The sequence below is a fragment of the Platalea leucorodia genome (genome assembly GCF_965183815.1).
Source record: "Platalea leucorodia genome assembly, chromosome: 13".
In the NCBI taxonomy this organism is placed as follows: Eukaryota; Metazoa; Chordata; class Aves; order Pelecaniformes; family Threskiornithidae; genus Platalea; species Platalea leucorodia.
This window is the reverse complement of record NC_138835.1, coordinates 15,417,482-15,438,186: the sequence shown is the minus strand read 5'-3', so window position 1 is coordinate 15,438,186 and position 20,705 is coordinate 15,417,482. Positions and strand designations below refer to the sequence as shown.

General features: G+C 50.7%; 1 protein-coding gene across 1 annotated transcript; it reads left to right on the top strand.

The window, feature by feature from the left end:
* Positions 1–1,554: 1,554 nt before the first annotated feature.
* Positions 1,555–12,154, top strand: OPRL1 (opioid related nociceptin receptor 1; the record flags this gene model as incomplete). Its single annotated transcript, XM_082325588.1, has 3 exons — positions 1,555–1,781; positions 10,995–11,350; positions 11,631–12,154. 3 exons carry the CDS (start codon positions 1,555–1,557, stop codon positions 12,152–12,154), a joined length of 1,107 nt encoding a protein of 368 aa, XP_082181714.1.
* Between the last annotated feature and the right edge of the window lie 8,551 nt (positions 12,155–20,705).

Genomic DNA, 20,705 nt, shown 5'->3' with positions numbered 1-20,705 from the left:
GTTCTCAGCAGTCGATCCCCCCCCAATCTGGGATCAAGCTGGGGATGGACCCCAAAGACTGCTTTGCACCCTGTTTGGGGGGGTGGCGTAGCTGGGGGGCTCTGCAGCTCTTGGGCACTGGGTCTCTCAGGGTCAGTGCCCCACGGCCGGACTGGGGAGGGCAGGGACCTGGGGGGTCTGCATGGATCACCCACCCTAAGGTAATGAATTTACCACTGCAGCTTCTTAAAATAAATGTTCTGCTCTAACTCTGATCCGAAATGCAGGATGTTTTGGGTTACAAAAATGACCTTTAGCAAGTGCCACTATAAGAACACTCAAGAACGACAATTTTCTCCCCCCTCGGTTCTCAGTCCTCCTTGTATTTTTGCCAGTTTCTAGGTCAAATCCCCCATTCCGCTTCTCCTGCGCTAGCCCAGCGTTCAGGCTGCACAATTGCAGAGGAGGGAGGAATTCGCTTCCCAAGCCGGATCCCCCCAGCACCCCGCTCCTGCCCCTCCCCAGCGGCGCGGGGGCACCCCAGGCAGGCTGCGGGTCCCCTCCGCAGCCGGGGGCTGCCGCGGGGCCTGGGGGGGAACGGGGCTGGACCCCCCTCCCCGCCCCGGGGGGAGGAGGACGCTGCCCTTGGGCTCGCAGGTGTGGGCTCGTTTTCCATTTGGTGCCTTAGGTTATTTATTATCCTCCCCCTTTTCCCTCCTTCCCCCCCCCCCCGCTTTTCTCTTACGCAGTGGGAGAAGCCAGGCAGCCGGGGCTGGCTCTGCCCAGCCGCCGTCCGTCCTCCCTCCCTCTCCCCATCCCTCCCTTTTCGTTAAAAACGTGGGCTCCGGGGTGCAGCCCCCTGCGCTGGCAGCATCCGTACCTGCGAGGAGCAGCCCCTTAACCCCCCCTCCACCGCCTGCCTCCGGAGCGGAGCCTCCGGCCGTGCCCGCAGCCCGGCTCTGCGCCCCCCCGCCCGGGGGTGCCTGGATGCGGCCCCGGGGTGCGCAGCCTCGCCCGGAGCCGCGGGGCTGGGAGCCGCGTTAGAGGGGAAACCCGCAGGCAGGTAAGGAGCGGCGGGGGCTTATTTTCAACTTTAGGCTTTTCCTGCCCTTTTCCCTGGGCTGGATCGGGGCAGGGGCTGGGGAGGGGTCGTGCCCCAGCCCCGCTGGGAGGCTGCGGCGGCTCTCGGGGGGCACTGGGGGGGAGGTCTGGGGGTACAAAGCCGCCTGTGAGGACTCACCGACCCGGCAGGGCTGGCAGAGGCAGGTAGGAGCATCCAGCCCTTGGGAGGGATGGCGTTGTGCAGCCCGCATGTCCCCTGCGCTGGCGGTGTGGAGATACGCGCGAGCTCCCTGTGTGCTGGGGATGCACCAAGCTCGCAGGGTTGCATCCCATTAAAATGCTCTTGGGGAGGTTTTGAGGGGGGCCGTGCTCTCCCCAGCAATAAATCATCCTTCTCCGCCAGCGTTTCTCACGCACATGCTTTGCTACAGTCCCATGCTACTCGATTGATCAGCAGATCTTAAAACTGTCTCTTTGGCACCCCAGGTCCTTGGCACAGGCTGGTGCTTCAGGATGGACCCGCTCTTCCCTGCCCATATTTTGGAAGACCCTGACCTGAGAAAGCTGCTGAACGACTCCTCCATGCTGAACCTCAGCTTTCTCCCCAGTAACTGGTTCAACAACGGCACGGGGGACAGCTTCCTGCCGCTGAGCATCAAGATCACCATCGTGGTCGTCTACTCCATTGTGTGCATTGTGGGGCTGGTGGGCAACTGCTCCGTCATGTATGTGATCGTCAGGTAGGACACGCAGGCAGGGCTGCGGGCAGGGAGGGCTGTGAGCGGGGCAGACCTCCCCCCAACTCCCTGCTGCGGGTGAGGCAGGCAGGTGCTTCCCTGGTAATTGCGATGTGCGCTAGAGGTAACGATGTGGCATTTCGTTTTATCGTTTGGGGTTTATTTGTTTTTCTCCCTTCCTAGGCTGTGATGTAGGTTCCCACCAGCTTTCAGCTGCCCTCTGGTGCCTCCTAAAGTTTAACCCAGAGAATGGATCAGAGCGATCAGATCTGCTCAAAAAATGAGGCTTTTTTTGCAGGGAGCTGGGTGTCCCTGGGGAGGGCGAAGCGCTGGGAGCATCCTGCTGCCAGGGTGTGCTGGATCTCGCAGGACGTCTCCCTCCTGTGCTGCGTCCGGCACCCCAGCTGTGGCTGCAGGTGCTGCTCCATCTGGGAGCTGGCGCTTTCCAAAGCTGAATCCGGTCGCAAGGGAAAGAGCCTGCTGGGAGGCTCAGTCTTACTTTTACAGGGGAAAAAATCACGAATGCAGCTCTTCCAACTCTTTGGAAACTATAGGCATCGATAAGATGTGAGAGGATGCTGCAGAGATGAGGGCAGCTTCTCTGGCGCCTCAGGCTGAAGTGGGGAGAGCAGGGAGACCTTTGCAGAGGGACAGGGCATGGAGCCCGCGCCACTCCAGCAGCACTGTCCAGCTTATCTGCACCTTCCTGGCATTTTAAGTGTCCCTGTCTGGTTCTGCTGTGGTTCAAACCACCCTCTCTCGGACTCAGAAACCCTGTTCCCCCCTGTAAGTGCAAAATAAGTTTATGCAACCATTAGGGCTGTGATTCTGTGTCAAACGCCAGCAACCCCCTTCTGATCTCTGTACCCTGTATTTTAGGAGCGAGCTTCCATTTTATACATGTCTCGGAGCAGAATCCTGGTGCAGGTGGATGCTACCAGCACAGAAAAGACAGGATCAATTTGTTTTCTCCTCCAGCAGAGGACAAAAATATTTAGCAGGTATTCAGACACTGATGAGATTTAGTCTTGCTCCTGCCAGGAGCCTTGCAGCTTCCAAAGCATCTTTCCCTTGAATACACACAACCCAGCTGGGGGAGATGCTGCAAAATGAAGTTTTTGGTATCACAGGCCGGTGAACGGTGGCTAAATCTCTGCTACAAGGGCAAAGCGACGTGACTGTTCATCAGGCTGCCTGTCCGTGCTCTTCCTGCCGAGGAGCTTCTGGCAGGGCGAAGGGCTCTCGTTAGCCCTGGGGAGCCCGGGGATGGAGAGAGGAGGTTTGCAGCGCAGGGAGAGCTCGCGTTTGGAGAGCTCGCCTTTCTGTTCAGCGTAGTAGCAATCATTTGAGTAGGCACGGTGTCGGTGGGCGCATGTAAGCGTGGTGGGTAGTGAGGCTCTGGGAGTGAGAAGTCCTTGTCCCATGGCGATGCAGCTCCCTGGGAATGGCAGGGAGCCTTAGGTGTGTGTAAGAAGGAGAAGCCTTGGCAGAAATCTTCTCCCTGTCTGCAAAGGTCTCGTGGGATGTGGACAGCAGGACCCTGCCGGCCCCTGCCCGCGGCTGTGAGCGGTGTACCACCAAGAATACAAACGTCCCAAACCGGCACCCTGGTCAGGGTGGGCGTGTGCCGTGGCTATGCGGGGCCACGCTTTCAAAATGGTGGCTTCTGTTCTGCTCCTTTTTGGCTTTGATACCTTCCAGCTGGATAAATGGGACCCAAAAAAAGTGGGATTTAGCACTGGCATTTCCCCTGGAACTTGCCTTTTTTTGTGTCCTCTGGTTTTATTGGTTCTAAACAATGGAAAACTGAAGAAATGTGTCACCTCCATCTCCCCGAGGCCTTTTCCACTTCTGTTCCCCTTTTATCCAGTAAATCCCTGTACATACAAAAGAGCTAATAGAAGTTTTAATTATTTGGGTACTCCTTTTTGGAGATTCACCTCTGTTTTTCCCAAAAAACTTTTATGTGAGCCTGGAGGGGCCGCTTGAATAATGTGTGCTGGGGAAGTTGTAACTGAGCTAGGACACATGTAGAAGAAGCTGCTGTTTGTCTCCATCAGTGTCCCCAGGAGCTCAGTACCAGCTGAGACTAAAGCCGAGTTATACCCAGGGACATGACCCTTCTTGGTTCAGTGAGAAACGGCAACATCTGGTTATTCCTGCCCGGGATTTTTCTCTCCTTGCCCTGTCTGTTAAGGTCAGGAGCAGGTTGGGTGATAAACTGGACCCGGTATCTCAAACTCTTGACCCTGGCCATCTATGCAGATTCAGGCAGAGCTGCCAAATTAGTGGCCGTGCAAGGAGGATGCTGATGACTTCTCAGGCACAGGTTTTTTTTCCCCAGATGGGAGCATTGGTGCTGCTGGGCTTCAGGCCTGAAAGAGCATCTTTTTTCAGTAGGCTGAATGTTGGTTGCTGGTAAGTCAACATGGGGCTTTGGGACTCTTGATGATATATCTCTTCCGTTAATGGAAAAAAGACTAGCAAACCCTCTGTGCTGCACTCCTGTCATCTATAGGTACGCTGCACCCTACAAAAGCTGTTTTTCTTCTATGCTTATATTTCACCAGGGATAACCAGACTTCAGCATGCTACACAACCGATGAGGAACTGGTGTATTATCTTCCAGAAAAAGAACGGTGCAGTGACGTAGACAGTAATTGTTTCCTGTTTAAGAGGGAGTTGGGAAATACAGAGACTCTAATATCGGCACTCGAGGAAATTGGAGGCTTCAGGAAGGCTTGTTTTTTATTCCTCTTGAATGAGTTTTTTGCAGCGCTGAGGGAAAAGTTTAAAATCTCCTGGTATTTCACACAAAAATACAAATTCAAAGCCTCCTCTGGATTTTCCCCTCTGTTGTAGAACCCAGCCTACATCTCTATTATATTTGGAGTGATTTAACATTTGGAATGATTAATTTAGAGACAGTCATCATGTGACTCTCAGTCCCCTTCTAGTGCTGAGCAGCACTAATTGGATAAGACCGAGAAGGGCTCTTGTCGGGAGCGTGCTTTCCTGGACAGCAAAGGGCCTGTTGTGGAAACCTGCCTTGTCTGCGGCTTTGTTCTGCTTGCTCATTGTGGAGTTCCTTGCCAGTGCAGATAATGCCTCCCCTCCCTCCTCCTTCTGCTGTTTGCTCTCTTCTGCATATATTGCCTGTACTGCTTTCTAATGAATGTGAAACAAGGAGTTGAACAGCACGAGGCAGGGAGGGTTTGTGGGGAGAGCGGGGGAGAGCAGGCTGCTGAGGTCCCTCTTATCTATGCTGAATGCTGCAAGGCTGGATGCCTGAGCGCTTTGTTTTTAGGAAGAAAACAGGGGAATGTATGGTTCTTGCAATGGCCATGGGGTTGGATGACCCACGGGGCTGGAGGTGATGCTGACCCATACATGAGAGCAACCGAAGTGTTGCTGCATGGGGTGTGACAGACCCCTAATGCTCCACCGTGCCAGGGAAGGGACCGGGGACAACATGCAGCTTCTGGCCCGGGAAGTCCTCTGTTGTCCCCTGCTCCATCACGATGCTGTGATGCTCAGCAGCGATGATCCGGAGGACTCCCTTCCTCAGTGTCGACTCTGCTTGCCTGGATCCAGCCCCCATGGGAATGATGCCTGGTTCCTAGGGCGCTTCTCTTTGCCACGGCAGCTCTCTGTTGGGAGCCTGGCAAAATACTGGCGGTGCTCAGCTCTCCCTATAGAAGAACACTATTTCAGAGCATTTTAAGCAGCTGTTTAGGCAGATTAGGGCTGTTAGGCCCCTCTGCTTTTATTCGCTGCTTCCAGGTGAAGCTTTAGGAGGAGGGCTGGGATGGGGAGGTGCCTGCACTGGGCGGCTGCTTGCGGATGGCTGTGCCAGCTGTTATTCTGCTGGAAAACTGCATCGATCCCTGAGAACAGGGTGAGGGCAGCTGGCTGTGATGAGACAGGGAAAATGAAGTTAATTATGACATTGCAGAGATGCTGATTTCTTAATAGAAAGCTTTCTAAGGGAAGAGCCTCAACAAGCTGTGTGTGTCGGAGCTGAAATCGAGTGAGTGTTTAATGCGGTGTGGACCCAGTGGGCACTGGCGGGGCCATCTGAGACCTCAGCTCTCTCCAGATCCCTGTCTTTTAGTTTTTTCCTGGCCAAAAAAAAAGACAATTGTTGCAATTTGTAGAGAAGGGAAACCCATGCCAAGGGCTCTGTGCCGTGCAGAGTGATTGGAGCCAGGGGAGGATGGCAAGGTGAGCAGGAGGGGGACCTGCTGCAAAGGGCAGGTCTGCAGGTCCCCAGTTTCCAGGCCCTCATGAGCCCAGGTGAGCTGGGCTCAGCCACATGGCTCATAGCAGCCATGTGTGGCCCCTGCTAACACAGTTCCTGCAACGGCAACGTGTGCTGGAGGGCTCTTGGTTTCTGGCTTCTGTGGGATGAGTGGAATTACCCATGTGCAGCAGTAACTGTGATGGTTAATGTGGGACTTGGTTCCCAGTGCTTTTCAGGGACTGGGCAATTCCCAGCAGCATTTAGGACACGAGCAGTTCAGCAGAGGCAGATCCTGCACATGAACAGGGCTGAGAGCATCTTGCTGCAGGACGGATGCTGACGAACACCCTCCTTAGACTGAAGCACTGTTCTTGGTGGCCATGTGCCCGCTCGGGGTTGCATAAGCATCCCTGCGAGCCCCCGGGCGAGCTGTGGAGGCTTTTGCAGCAGCGGCCACCCAGCCTCTGCCCTCGGCATGGCAGCCATCGCGGCCATGCAATGTCCTTGTCTGCGCTGGTCCCCAGAGAGCACCTTGAGGAGGGAGGGCACCAGTGTTACCCAGACACGGCAGTGAGACTCAAAGGGCAAGAAAATCATCTGTCCCAGAGCATTGCTGCTTGCCCTGGCTGGCGGCAGATTCCTTAGCCCCTGCTAGCCAGTCACCGTCCTGCCAGGGAATTAATAGGCTTTTACGTGCCGGCCTTGCTGGCTGCTTTTGCTGTAGCATCTGGCTTCATGGTCCAAAGTGATTTAAATTTCTGTCTTAAATTGTCTTGTTGCTTTTTTTTTTGTGGCCTGTTGAGCCATTAAGAATAAACTGGCTTGAATTGGGTAATTTCAGGATGAGGGGGCTCTGAAAAGGTGATTGGAGCAGCAGGGACACGGAGAGCATGGTGTGGGTGTATGGCTGGGAGGACACAAATCACGATGGTACGTGCCAGATCAAATATCAGCTTCATACAACCTGTGAGCTAAGAGCAGGTTGGGAGCAGTGATGTCAGTGAACCGGTGCCGATTTCCACCGTCAGAGGGTGGGAGCAGCTCAGCAAAAATCCTTCCTGAGCCTTTTTGGCTCTATTTTGCTTCCCTGTGCATGTCTGGGGAGGGCAGCAAAGGCTGTCACTGATGCCAGGGCATGGGGTGGGAATGGAGGGAGCTGCTCAAGGTGAACAGCACTGTCTGCATCCCAATTAGCTGGAGCTATGAATATAAAAATCAAGAGGCTCCAAGAGGCAGAGAACTCCTGGAGATAACGCTCACGGTTCCCCAGGGCTGAAGGCTTTGCTCTGCTCCCTCTGCCCCTGGTGTCTGCAGCTCCATTTTGGGTTGTTGGTTTGCTGCAGCCGGCTGGTCCTCAGCCCTGGGGCATCTGGAGCTGCTTGCTGCCCTGCAGCCTCATGGTGGCTGGGGGGAAAGGAGGGAGAGATGCTAAATCAACAGGTTTGCAGCTCACCCTGAGGCTCAACCAGGGACAGAATCCGTCCTTGTGAAAAACAGGACCTCAAAGCCAGGTATATGGAAGAGCTGTTTCCTACCCATCTCCTCTCCCAAACTGTGGGTTCCCCTTGCTGAAGCTCAGCTTTGTTCCAGGTAATGCTGCTCGAGGTCCACTTAGCAAAAAGGAGGGGGAAGCTGAGTGCTGAGCTGATATCCAGACATTTTTCCTCTTAGGCTTCAGCAGCCAGGGGAGCAGAGCAAAGCAATTACTTTTGTGACAAAGGTGGAGCTGGATGGAGAGCTGAGAACTGCCCTGTGGGAGATGCTCCATTAGGAAATTGCCTCTGTGATGGAGTGCAAGAAAGTGGCTCAGCGGGGAGCTAATGTCCTCCATGGAGGCCACAGACTTATCCGCATCGGAGCTGTGCCGTGGGGGGGACCTTAGGTGTCTCCTAGAGCCTGAGAGTTTAAATGGTCTCTTTTGTGCAGATTAAGAAAGCGAAAACTCTCAGTTCCTGGAGGAAAAGAAAAAGAGGTTAATCCACAGATAAGTGATTAATTGATTTTTTGTTTGTGCTGAACATTCTGGAAATGTTTGGGAACATTGTTTGGTTGGGATAATGGCTGCTCTCAGTGTGCGGAGAAAGTGGAGCTAGAAGTAATTAGTTAGGTGTAAATTAATTTCCCCACCTTTCAAGAGCACATAATCAGCCTTAAAATCCACTTGAAGGTGGGTTGGTGGAGGTGAGCGGTGGGCCAGGCACCCCAGCATGGCCCTGCGTCGGAGGGAGTGACCAAGGCAGCTCTGCCGTCACCTCGCAGGGAGTGAGGGAAGGGGCAGCAGGGAGGGATCCGTGCATCGGGGGAGAGCGGATTTTGCAGGGCTAGGCTGAGCAATTGCACCTGGACTCTTGATGCTTGCTGAGAAGTATCCTGGAGGAGAGGGACCAGCGAGGTCCCCTGGGGTAGAGGGGAGCAAGAGGGAGCTGAAGGTTTGCAATCTGCGCACCCCAGGCTCAGGGTTAGCTGAGATGCCCCAAACTTCTCACTGTGCTGGTGACACAGGAGTGTGCATGGAGGCAACGTTGTCCCCCGTGGATGCTGGATGGGTGGCAGAGGTGGGTGGATTGCTGCTTTTCTCCCACTGGTAAAAAAAAAAAAAAACACCTTTAATTTTTTTCTGTTTCACAGTGGTTTAGCTGCCCATCATGGTTCAAAAATGCAGTTGCTATTCCCTTGAGTTATAACATCAATAAAATCAGGGTTAGAGACATGTCGATGAGTTGCCTCCAAGTCCAGCCCTCCTGGAAGGATGGACTGGAACAAGCTTGACCTTTGGGAAGCCTGGGTGAGCCCAGCCAGGTCTGTGGTATGTGGAGGAAAACGCCAGCTCCCAGGAGACCTTTGCTAACACAGTCTTAGGTGACTGAATGATTTCCTGAAGCCTAAGCTGACAATATTTCATTTTTGTGTGGGCTGATGAAGAACAGTGATTTAATTTCTTAATTTTAATTACCCCCCCACTGACTTAGAGGGGAAAGTGGCTGAATCCATTCGCAGACCCGTCTCGTGCTCCCTGTGTGCATTGCCTCATTTATGCCAACTGCAAGAATTCAAACAAAAAAGCAAAACTCTCCCACCCTGAGATGCTGCTGCTCTGGGGTTCACAGCGCTGCAGTCTGTTTCTGTGCGATCCTGCTTAGGAAGTCCCAAAGCTTTAAAGCCCTGGGAGCTGCCTGGCTGCGTTGGATTTGCGAAGTGTTTTGCTTGTTCATCCCTTCACAATAGGAAAGACACTGGTATTTTTCCTCTACTGCTTTTGCTTATATAAGTTTATCTGATCTGGGCTGGCTTTCTAAGAACCCCCTGTCTTGCTCAGGTGCTGTGATTTCTGGGCCAGGAGGAGCCTGGCTCGGCGTATGTGGGGACCTCAAGTGCTTCCATCAATGTTCACCTGCTCCAAAAGCTTCCTTTGGCTTTCAAGGTCAAATGTAGGATTGTTTGTTCTTGCTTTCTGAAGCCACTTTCAAACACTTGACTTCTAATACAAGCACACCTTAGAGCCCTAAGAGGGTAAAAAAATAGACTTTATATTCTGGGTTGTGGATCCCCTGGCTAAGTCACCATGTGCATCAACAGAATTCAGAGGATGGCAGTGATAATGTTCCTCCAAGCTTTCAAACTTCCCCCAAAGGGCTGTCAGGCCCTGGCCCAGGCTGCCCAGGGAAGCGGTTGAGTCCCCATCCCTGGAGGTATTTAAAAGCCGGGGAGATGTGGTGCTCAGGGACATGGTTTAGTGGTGGCCCTTGGCAGTGCTGGGTTAACGGTTGGACTCGATGATCTTAAGGGTCTTTTCCAACCTTAACGATTCTGTGATTCTAAGAGCTGAAGCTCAGATCGTCACGGGGGTACAGTGCTGAGGAGTGCAGTTGTGGGTTTGCTGTTCTGAATCAATTTGACAAAAAGCTTTTTAGGTCAAATCAGACCCCGTAATATTCCAACACATATCAAACTGCAAATAGTACAGTAGTTTATAGGTTTAAGTGTTGCCCTCAAATGAAGTTGCCCTCTGTTAATAACACACATCGTTGCCGTTTCTGGCAACATTTCTCCAAAGGCCATTAGTATAGTAAATGACACATGAGCTGTAGTTTTAAAATTATACCTATTTGAGCTCTTATTTTGCCCGTGAGAGGAACATCCTGGAGCTGAAATGTTAGATGCTGTCAGAGTGACCGTTGAGCTTCCATTTCTGCAGACTTTGCATGTATCCTTGGTAGGTGATCATATCTTTCTTTGCATCATTTCCCATGTGTAAAAAGGAGGTGATTATCATTAGAGCAAGGTGAATCTTCTTTTGGGGCAGTCAGTTCATGCGATAAAAGTAATACAGAAATGACAAAAACCCTTTGAAGCAGAGTTGGCTCATGACTTTATCTGCAAACGACCCATTTCTTTAGAAAGATCCATTGTGATATTTTGACTTCTGATACAAACCTCATTCCTCACCAGTTTTTAGCTGCCACTGGCCAGGGCTGGTCATCTTGCCCATTCTGATCTGATAGCTCACATTAGCCACAGTCTTTGGTTATGAGCCCATAAAAAATGGCTAATCAACTTACCCCTGGACCATATGATGCCTTTCAAATCAGCTTACTGGGTAAAGCTCTCACCAATATTTATAATAATGAAGCCATATGTGATGAAATCCTAGATTAGCCTTACTGAAGTCATTTTTCAAAAAGCACGATCTGAGTTGACAGCCTCAGGCTTTCATGGACCTCACTTGCAGTCTAAGGCAATAAGCTTCTACTCATGAAACTGAAGGTGAAGGCACCATTTGTACTGTTGTAGGAGCTGGGTTGAGCTGTGTGTTGATAAACGTGTGGGAGGTAGAAAGTGTTCAATCTCTTGTTATGTAAGAAAAATACAGTATCTCCTTTCTAAAGTGGCAGAATGCCCTCTTCAGTAGACTTCAATGTCTTGCCCATCATGGCCAGGTGAAGCTCTAACCATAGCTCATTCCTACATTTCAGATTCACCAAGATGAAGACAGCAACCAACATTTACATCTTTAACCTCGCTCTGGCTGATACCTTGTGTCTGATGACCTTACCCTTCCAGGGTACAGACACGTTCCTGGGCTTCTGGCCCTTCGGCAATGTCCTCTGCAAGATTGCCATCTCTATAGACTACTACAATATGTTCACAAGCACCTTCACCCTGACAATGATGAGCGTGGACCGCTACATTGCCATCTGCCACCCTATCAAAGCGCTAGACATCCGCACTCCCCACAAGGCCAAGGTGGTGAACGTCTGCATCTGGGCGCTGGCTTCTGTCTTTGGCATCCCAGCAATGGTGATGGGATCTGCAGAGAACGAAAACAACGGTCAGTAAAAATGCATCCAAGCGGTGGGAGGTGTTGGTGGCCAGGAGAGCCCGTGGGCTTGGGGAGCCATTGGGGAGGGGTACCAGTTTCATCAGTGTGGTGAGCTCTCTGCTGTAAAGCCCTCTTAACTCTTTCCTTGCTGGCCTTGCCTCTCTGCATCACTGCTACTGCTTTTCCAGTATTAAACATGCCTAAACTAAACTGAATATGCAAATGCTTTTCTTCTTGGTATGGGTTTGCTGATTTTTCCCTTCCTCTTTATTTTTTTTTTGACTTGCAGAAATTGATTGTCTAATTAAACTCCCTTCACCCGTGGATTACTGGGATCCAGTGTTTGGCATCTGTGTCTTTCTCTTCTCCTTTATGATCCCTGTGTTAATCATCACCGTTTGCTACAGTCTCATGATCAGAAGACTCAAGAACGTCCGTGTCCTTTCAGGCTCCAAGGAGAAGGACCGAAACCTGAGGCGCATCACCCGAATGGTCCTGGTGGTGGTGGCCGTCTTCATCATTTGCTGGACTCCCATCCAGATTTTTGTGCTGGTCCAGTGCTTGGGTGCCAAGGCAGAAAGCGAGCTCGAGCTGGCCATCTCCTGCTTCTGCACCGCGCTGGGGTACGCCAACAGCAGCCTGAACCCCGTGCTCTACGCCTTCTTAGACGAGAACTTCAAGGCGTGCTTCAAGAAGTTCTGCTTCCCCACCGCCTTCAGGACCGAGCTCCAGATGTCCAACAGGATGTGCAGCATCGCCAAGGATGTGGCCTATGCCTGCAAGAACTCGGAGGGGACTAACAATCCGGCCTGACTAGGCATGGAAATTCCCATGGCGGCTGTCGCCCAGCAGAGTCCAACCACCCCCACGTCAGAGCTAACTCAGATAACGGCTCTTTAGCAGGACCTCAAAACTGAGAGGCAAGAAACCGAGGAAACAATTTTGGGGGTTGGGAAAACAGGATACTGCAAGAGCATGCAGAAAAAGTGAGCCCACTTGATGCCTTTTTAATTCCAGTGCACCCTGCACTAAGGAACACGTTTAAAATCAGCTCTTTAATTCCTGCGAAACCCTGGTGGTTTGCAACATTATTGAGAATTCAGGAATTAAGGGTTTAAAACAGGCATTGCTCCTTGGACTTACACTTTTGCTGCTGGGAGACAGACAAAATGCGAACTATTCCATTTCTCCTTTCCTCCCTGAGTTGTTTAAGATGTTAACAGCTCATGTGGCTCATTGGGCGCTTGGGTGCAGGTTTTATTCCTGCGGTATCGCTCTGAAATTAGACATTGCTGAAGCCAAAGTGGGCAGCAGCTGTCAGACAAAAACCCAAGATCATCTCCAGGATGAGTCATCGCAAAGGGAAGGATGCGGGAGCTGGTGGAAAGGGAAATTCAAACCGCCCCGAGCCAGGCAGCCGGGGCCACGAGCCTGGGGAGGGCAACGCGGACGGGGTCTGCAGCGAAACCCTCCAGAGGGGAGCGAGGTGGTGAGAAGGGACTCTCAAAACTGGTGAATGTAGCTCAGAAGAAGAAGAAAAGATGGATGAAATGAACACAAATCCTTGTTTACATGCTGCTATTGCTTTTTTTTTAACCCTGTATTTCCATTGTAATAATGGACAGAATGTGTCTGTATATACACATCCCTATAGTGCTATAGGTACAGCTGTAATGTAGGATTTCATCTTGCCAAGCATGCCTTGGGGATCCTCCTCAGCGAGAGGAGGAAGGAATGAAGTGGCCTATGTATACATGTATTTATGTATGGGGGAAAGCCATTTTGGAGAAGTCAGAACAGCAGCTTCTCCAGAAGACATGGACATTTCTGGCAGGAGGGGCAGCCCAAAACAGGCCCACCTGCTCCAGGTGAGATAAGTGGTGCACAAACCATACAAAAGGTGGTTTATTTTTTTTTTTTAATGAAATGAGATCCATGATGCTGAGAGCACTTAGGAAATGCTGCCGAGGTACCACCCCTCCTGCCAACCATAGATTGATTTTCCTCTCCCAGTAGGCCAGAGCTTTGTGTAAATTGAAATGCCCTGTCATTTCATTTGATGATGAAAGTATTATCGAAGAGCTTAACCACTGAGTGCCCTCTGTGCTAGCAGGGACAGCAGGCTTGTATTCTCCCTGTAGCACAAAACCCCAGGGAAATCTGGGCAGTGGTGGCCAGTGGTGCTGATGGGGAAGCAAAGCAACGACCTCCAGTTGGAGATGGGAGGTCAGCTCCAACGTGAGAACCGGCAGCGTCGTCCGGGCTGTACAGATTTCATGTGAATATATTTCTTGTGCTCTGGTCTATGAGATACTGTATTTTTAATGTATTGATTTGCCAATATTTTAATGCTTTCATGTTCTTTATATATGCTGTATAAAAGAATCCAATGTTATATTTCTATGTAAAGTGTTTCCCTTATGGTTGGGCTTAAAATATAGATGCAATTCCAGTGTCCCACGTATAGGACCCAGATCCCTTGTAAACTGCTCAAGCTGGGAAGATTTTCATGCTGATTAGCATTTGATTGGGAATCTGGAGGGATACCAGAGCAAACTTTGCAATTAGCGCTTCCCCTGAATAATGTAGGGGGAGGAGGAAATCTGGGCACTTTAAGCACTTTGCAATGGATGTTCATCCCCAAGCACTCACTAGGAAATCTCATACAACCCCCAAGCATGCGAAGAACAACTCCCCGAGAACCGCGCTGCTGGCAAGCTGTACCCATGCCCTTGAAAAAGTGAGTTTGGTGGGCTGTTGTGTTCGTGGATACAACAGCAGCGTTAGTCAGTGAGCAACCTTGAGTCTTCTCAGCCCATCAGCTGGCGTACGGTCTGATGGTGCTGGGGACGGTGCTGTGCGACGCTGGGAAGCGACTGCCGGGCTTTGCTTGCAGTGCCATTCGGGAGCAGGAGAGCGTTCGTTAGTGGCTGGCTGAGGAACAGCCACCCTCCCTTTGTAGTCCTTGGTTGGGTTTTTAAATAGATTTATGTCCTCTGAAAAGTATACCAGTGTTTGGCATTTTTTTAATACGGATTTTGTTATAATGACTATGCTGCAATGATCTTACATAATCAAGTACTCAATAAATGTGTGTTTACTAAGCTTTTGGGTAATTCTGTGGCCCTTGCAGTGAATGTGTTTAGGCATTCTGTTCGATGCTCAGTGGAGTTTGCTATAAGAGGAGCAACAAAAACCTGAAAGCAAAAGCTTTATTGTACCGTGCCTATGGATTTAAAGGCTCGCGATCGGCTGGCCGGCTGAAGCGCAAGCTCTTTAATTCTCTTCTGAAATGGTCGTGTTGGTATGATTTTACAATTGCCGCAGTGTAAATGACAATTTCCTAGGTGGCTACTCGTGTGCTTTAATAAAGGAAAATAAAAACCCCTGTACTTTGAATGATGTGGAGTCTGAAAGACTTAGCTGCGTGGATCAGGGGCTTGTTTCAACTCTGGCGTTGCCGGGATTTTTGCATGTGGGCTTATTTTTCCAGCTGAAACCACTGCTGAGTGCGTGCAATAACACCGAAGCATCTGATCCCATTTTACTGAGGGCGGTGGGAGCTTCTGTTATGCAGGTAACTGTCTGCAGGCAACCTGGAACCAGAAGATGTGAAAATGCTAAGAAATCGGCGGTTGGAGATGAGCACGAGCTGCCCGCACCCCGCCAGCCTCTGCAGCTGCTCTGGGTCTCGGAACAGGCAGCTCTCATGTGCAGGCAGGGCAGTGATGCCGGCAGCTGCCTGCTATTAGAGGAGAATGATGCAGGACAAAACCGAGCTCTTCCCGCTTACTCCCTGCATATTTCCCAGGAGTTACAGGGTTAGGCGTGATCATGGAAAGCAATGAATTACAGACCTGCTCTGAAAATAAAGCCAAAGCCATATTCTGTAGCCAGGAAAGATGGATTAGCCAGGGAGATGTGCAATAAGGAAAGCGCCTTCTCTCTGCACAGAGATCAATGTTCTTACCCAGGCAGGTAAATATAAGGAGAGTTTTTTTTATTAACAGTAGTGATTTTCTTCTTTTTTGAAAAAAAGAGAAAGAAAATCGGTGGGAAAAAATTAAAATCTTTAGTTCTTTCATAGTTCAGTTAATTAGAAGTATCCAGGCGTGAGTTCTTATATCAAAACCATAAACCAAAGGGCTTTATTCAGTATTATGGGATTTATTAATGACTAAGTGTTCTCCCTGCTGCTGCTGGCTGGAGTCAAGTGCTGCAAAAGGCTGAGGAATGGATGAGCCGGGGGCTGAGCTCTCCCCCGGGGAGCTCCTCGGCTCACGGCGCTGGCACATCTGAGCAAAGCTCTTTTGAAGGGTGCTTTGCTCTGCTGGTGCTGCATCTCCCTTCCGCGCCCCCCGCCCAGGCTGTTCAGCCAACACCTTTCCCCCAACACAAATCACAATTTCTAAAAGCAGAAATAAGGTGCAGAATTTGCACCCTCAGTGAAGTTTGGACAGTTTTACACCATGGGAAGAACTTACCCAGGGAGGTGCTGAGATATCCTTTACCGAGCTACAGGTCAGACTGAGGTCAGTTGGTTTGGGCGAGTGTTCAGTTGAAATCACCCTCCTCATGCCCACTGCTCGTAGGAGCCACGCAAAGCCTTTCACCCGCTCCGAATGCCTCTGGCCCCCAGTGCTGAAGACAATTTTAGCAGGTGGAGGAAACCCCGACTGCAGAAAGGCAAAAGCTGCATTTGCCCCACGTGGTGCCCATTGCTCGGGACTTACCCTGATGAAGACACTATCTCATGCTGAGCACTTGCTATGGCTGTTTTTCCAAGGTGTTTTCATGAGGAGCTAGACTGTAAATACATCTTCTTCTCCCCCCCCCCCCCTTTCTTTTTTTTTTTTCACCCAGGGGAGGATTTGTTAACTCCTTAAAGAGCTGTAACTGGACTCTCATCTCTCTCTGGGTACTTAGGAATATCATTGCTGGGTAGGTCAATGTGTGCCCAGAGAGGGATGCCTCTCACCCTTGGAATGCTTTGTAGGGAAAGTGGGTGCCTTCCATAGCTACAGCCTCTTTGTTTAAATGAAAAGGATCTCCAGAAGCAGCTGGTACTGGTGCAGCCTTTGCTGCCTGCTCAGAAGAGGGACTCTTAGACAGGCAGCAAAGCGGGCTCTGCCAGAAAAACTCCAGTTTGCTTTCCCACTCATTTCCCTGTGCTTTCCTTCAGCTATTTTGGTGGATATTTATGCACAAACAAATTTCTCCTTCCTTCAACAAGGAGAACCTCCTTTGGACAGATCCTGAGCTGTAGCCCTGATTGTGCATTCATGGCTTCACGCCGTGTTTCCATGTGAATCTTTGTGGTGGCAGAGCTTCATCGCCGTGACTTTGCAGAATCGGCTGGTAATTCATATCCCTGATCTCCACCTCCCAGGCCCTGCCCAGCGCTGGCTGAAGGACCAGTTCTTACTCCCTGGCCTTCTGCTGTGTTGAGGAGGACCACGCAGCTGAGATGGGAGGGATGGAGGGTTGCAGGAGGGAAAAGTGTCTCAGCTTCGTGATGAAAAAGGCTTGTGAGGTGGTGAGGCTGGAAGAAGGGAGAGAAAATGGAAGGTGGACCTGAGGCTTCAGCATCAGCCCATAACCCAAGCGTCGTGGTGCTGCATGAGGGACAGAGACGGACTATGAGAAAGTAGAGCATATGCTGTGTCATGCCAATGGGTGTTTGGCACAGGGCTTTTTGGGGGATGGGGATGTGATGTTACAGGATCTGTAGCCCTTCCTTGCCATGGCTGAGCTGATGCACATCTACTTTGAGCAGTCCACAGTGGCTGTGTGCATCTGCCCTCTTGACCATTTAAATTGGGGCTACATGCCACTTTTGCTTAAAATATGTGATAACAGATATGTTAAGGCCATAACTCATTTTGAAAGCAGGAATTTTAGGATTTTTTTCAAGCAAAGGGACTGCTGTTGGGGTGGGTGCACTTTAGGTCATGGCTCATGAACTCCCTTTGTTCTTTTTTTCAGTACCGTGAAGCCTGGATAAATTGCGTGACAGAATGAAATAATCAATAAATAGAGCAACATGGTTATGTATCTTGGCAACGATGATGCTAATCAACCATGTAAACCGACTTTGCTCTCTCTCTCTCCCTTAATGCAGTGAAATCCCAGCTGTCTGCAGTAAAGGAGTGATGCTGGCTCTCTGCAGTGCTGGGGGACGCAGACAGCCCTTTGCCCCTCCTGCCTCTCCTACTACACACAAGCTTTCTGCTTCAGCAACCCAAAAAACTCACTAAACACTCCCTGGGGTAGAAAGTGCACAATAATATCCAACACCAGCTGGGATCACCTTCACCCTCCCTGGAGAACATCTCTTATGTTCAGATTCTTGGGAATTTGGCCCCCCCGTGGTTAAGCTGCTGTAAGGGCCTCCGGGAACAAGCCTCATCGCTCCGTGCTGGCACGTGGCATCACTTGGGATCTTCCTGAGTAATGAGCAGGTTGGATTATTTCTGGATCCGTATAGCATGGTGTTATACACATCCTTACCTCTTGCTCCTGCTGTGCTCTCAAATCCTTGTGCCTTTTGCCGCATATAGGTGCTGGGTGGGAAATCCTACCTGCAGAGCCCATGCAGGCAGCTGTTACTGGGAGATCTCGTAACCTATGCAACCAGCCCACTCTTGCAGCAAAAGGTATTTTTCCCCCAGTATATGTTATTGCTGCAAGGGGAGGTAGCTCCTGTGCGGATGGAGTCCTCCTGCCTGCAGCGGTCAGGGAGAGCATCCGCCGCTTCCCTCCCCTCCGGGCCTGCAGCCAGGCAGGATGGGCCGGAGCCAAGAGCCGAGCAGCACCAGCCCTGCCAAACAGCAGATTTTCAGTGTAGTGAAGTGAAGGATGAATCTGCAAGAAATCAAGCAGGAAACTTGATTTTTTCCAAGGAAACCACTGACAGAATTAACATCTTCCCACAGTCTGGTTTTCTTTTTTCTTTCTCCTGGCCACAGAAAGGAGACAGGCAAAGTTTGAACTGGCTCTGTCATCCTATAAACATTGATTTCTCTGTGTGTTTTCAGTCTGCCATGTGCAGTGAGTGCTCCGAAAAGCTCATGCCATGCTGATTCATTCAGTGACGGGGAATAAAAACACAAGTTATGTGGTCAATATGAAATGAAGATTAATGACTTTTCGGCTTGATTTCCTCTGTGTGAAACGAATCCTGTGTTGTGATTTGGCTATTTAATGTTTGTTCAATGTTAGGCATTAATAGCAGCTTCTCTGCGTGCATAGGTCATTTGTTCACGTATTTCGGACTTTCCCTCATCTCAGCCTTGCACAGCTCTTGCTTTGCTTAACCACAGAAAAAATTCCTGGAGATAATCACTTGCCTCCAGGGTTTAAGCATAAAAGAGCAGAAAATGAGCCCAACCTCTGGTGCTGGTGTTTATCCTTGCTCCCGGCATTCCTGCGGCGGCTCAGAGGTGGGTATGGAAAGCCGACCAGGGCTGCTCTCCCCGCAGTTTGCTTTGGCACCTGCGCTGGGGTTTCGTTTGAATGCGCTCGGCTGGAAAACTGCCTCTTGTCTTTTGATGAGTGTGTGTTAGCGATGCCACCGAGCCCTTCTGCCTCGGGGCTATCCGCCAGGATGGTGTACGATGAGCTGCCCGGCTCTGACCTGTCCTGTCCACGGTGAAGCGGTGGCTATTAGCCTCATCTCCCTGGCTTCTGATCAGCTTGGAAGGAAGAAGCTCGGCCGAGAGCCGCCCAGGCGCAGAGGAGCCCGCTGTCTCCATCGCACGGCTAAGAGAAATGTAATTACATCCGTAGCATTTCCAGCAACACCGAGCAGCAGCAGGCTGAGTCTCAGGGGAGGTTTTTCATTGCACTGAAATCTGACTTTATTAATTACCAGCCTCTGATCTCATTTGAGGGTTAAGTTTATGAAACCGAATCCTTATTTCTCTGCTTTCCTTATACAGCTGCCTTATTGAGTTTTGTGCAGTGGATGGTTTGGACCTTAGAAACTCCCAAGGTGTCTTGTTCTTCAGGCACGAGCTGTGAGGGGAAGCGGCGGAGCAAGGGGAGATGGCGGAGGCGTGCAGAAGTCCTGGCGAAAGACAGAGAAAGAAATTACATCTCAGGAAAACTGAAAATGGGGACAGTTGCCTGCTGTCTTACTCCCAAACTATAGTTTATTTTCCCCTCTCTGGGAATTCCCCCTTCCCACGTGGGATGCTGGTGGCAGCACCCAGAGCCCCCCATGCCCAGCGAGGGGACCCTGTGGCGGGGTGCTTTAGCAGAGCCACCCTCAGCCTTCGGTGCAGCCCGGGCTGCTCACCTCCTCCCGGGAAAAGCTTTCCAACCTCGCTCTGTTTATCCAGCAAGCACCGGACTTGGCTGTAGGCACTTATGGGAGTGCCTGTTTTTCATCTAGACATCAAATATTATTTTTTTTTAAAAGGGAAAATAGCCACTAAACAGCCCTTGAAGCTTCAGGCTAGTGTCTAATTCCACTCAAAGAGCTTTGTTAGATAATTGTAATACTTTTCTGAGAGAAAATAGAGCAATTGAGGCTCGTAATTAAAAGCTATTCAGACAGCTTTGATCTTTCCCTCTGCATCTTCACTTACCAAAACCAAATGCCAGTGAGAGCCTCTTGGCAATATTTACTGTCACTATGCTTGGCGTTTGCCTTTAGGTTAACTCCTTTTCCTCCCATCCGGCAAAAGGGAGGTGGGGGAAGAGAAATGGGGCAAGTGGCTTTTCAAGACGGCTTTCTTTGGAAAGCTGATTTTTCTTGGAGGGTGCCTGGTGTCCTGTCACTCCATGATGACAGCAAGCGTGGAGCTCCTCTGGAGGCCTCAGAGCTGCCCTGGATGAAGGGTTTATCACCCCAAAACCACCTCCAGGCACAGCCTCGGCTGCAGTGGTGGTGTAGACGGGGTAAGACCCAACATGGTCTGCCCAAGGCATGGGACAGGGAACTGCCAGCGCTGTGTCCCCATGGCCCACAGAGGGTCCTCAGATGACCTCCTGACCCACCGTGAAAGGGACCCCAGCCTGGGGGGGTCCCCTTCTCTTCAGCAGTGGGTGGGAATGTCAAACCTCGAGGTGCTGAGACCCTCTGAAGGCACCAAACTGGGATCGTTTCTCCTCAAACGAGCAGTAAAGCCGGAGAGTCACCGTTTCCTCGGGTTTGCAGTGGGAGCATCAGTAGCACATTAGCACATGACACCCAGGGGCTCCCAGCACCCCGCAGGCGACAAGGTGAGTGCTATGAATAAGTCACGCTGTATGGAAAAGGAACAAATTCTCTCTCTCAGTTTGCTTTCAACAGTATCCTCTAGAGATGCTTCTGCTTCATATCTTCTATATTCCAAGTTTTTGCTCATCCATTTTTAAT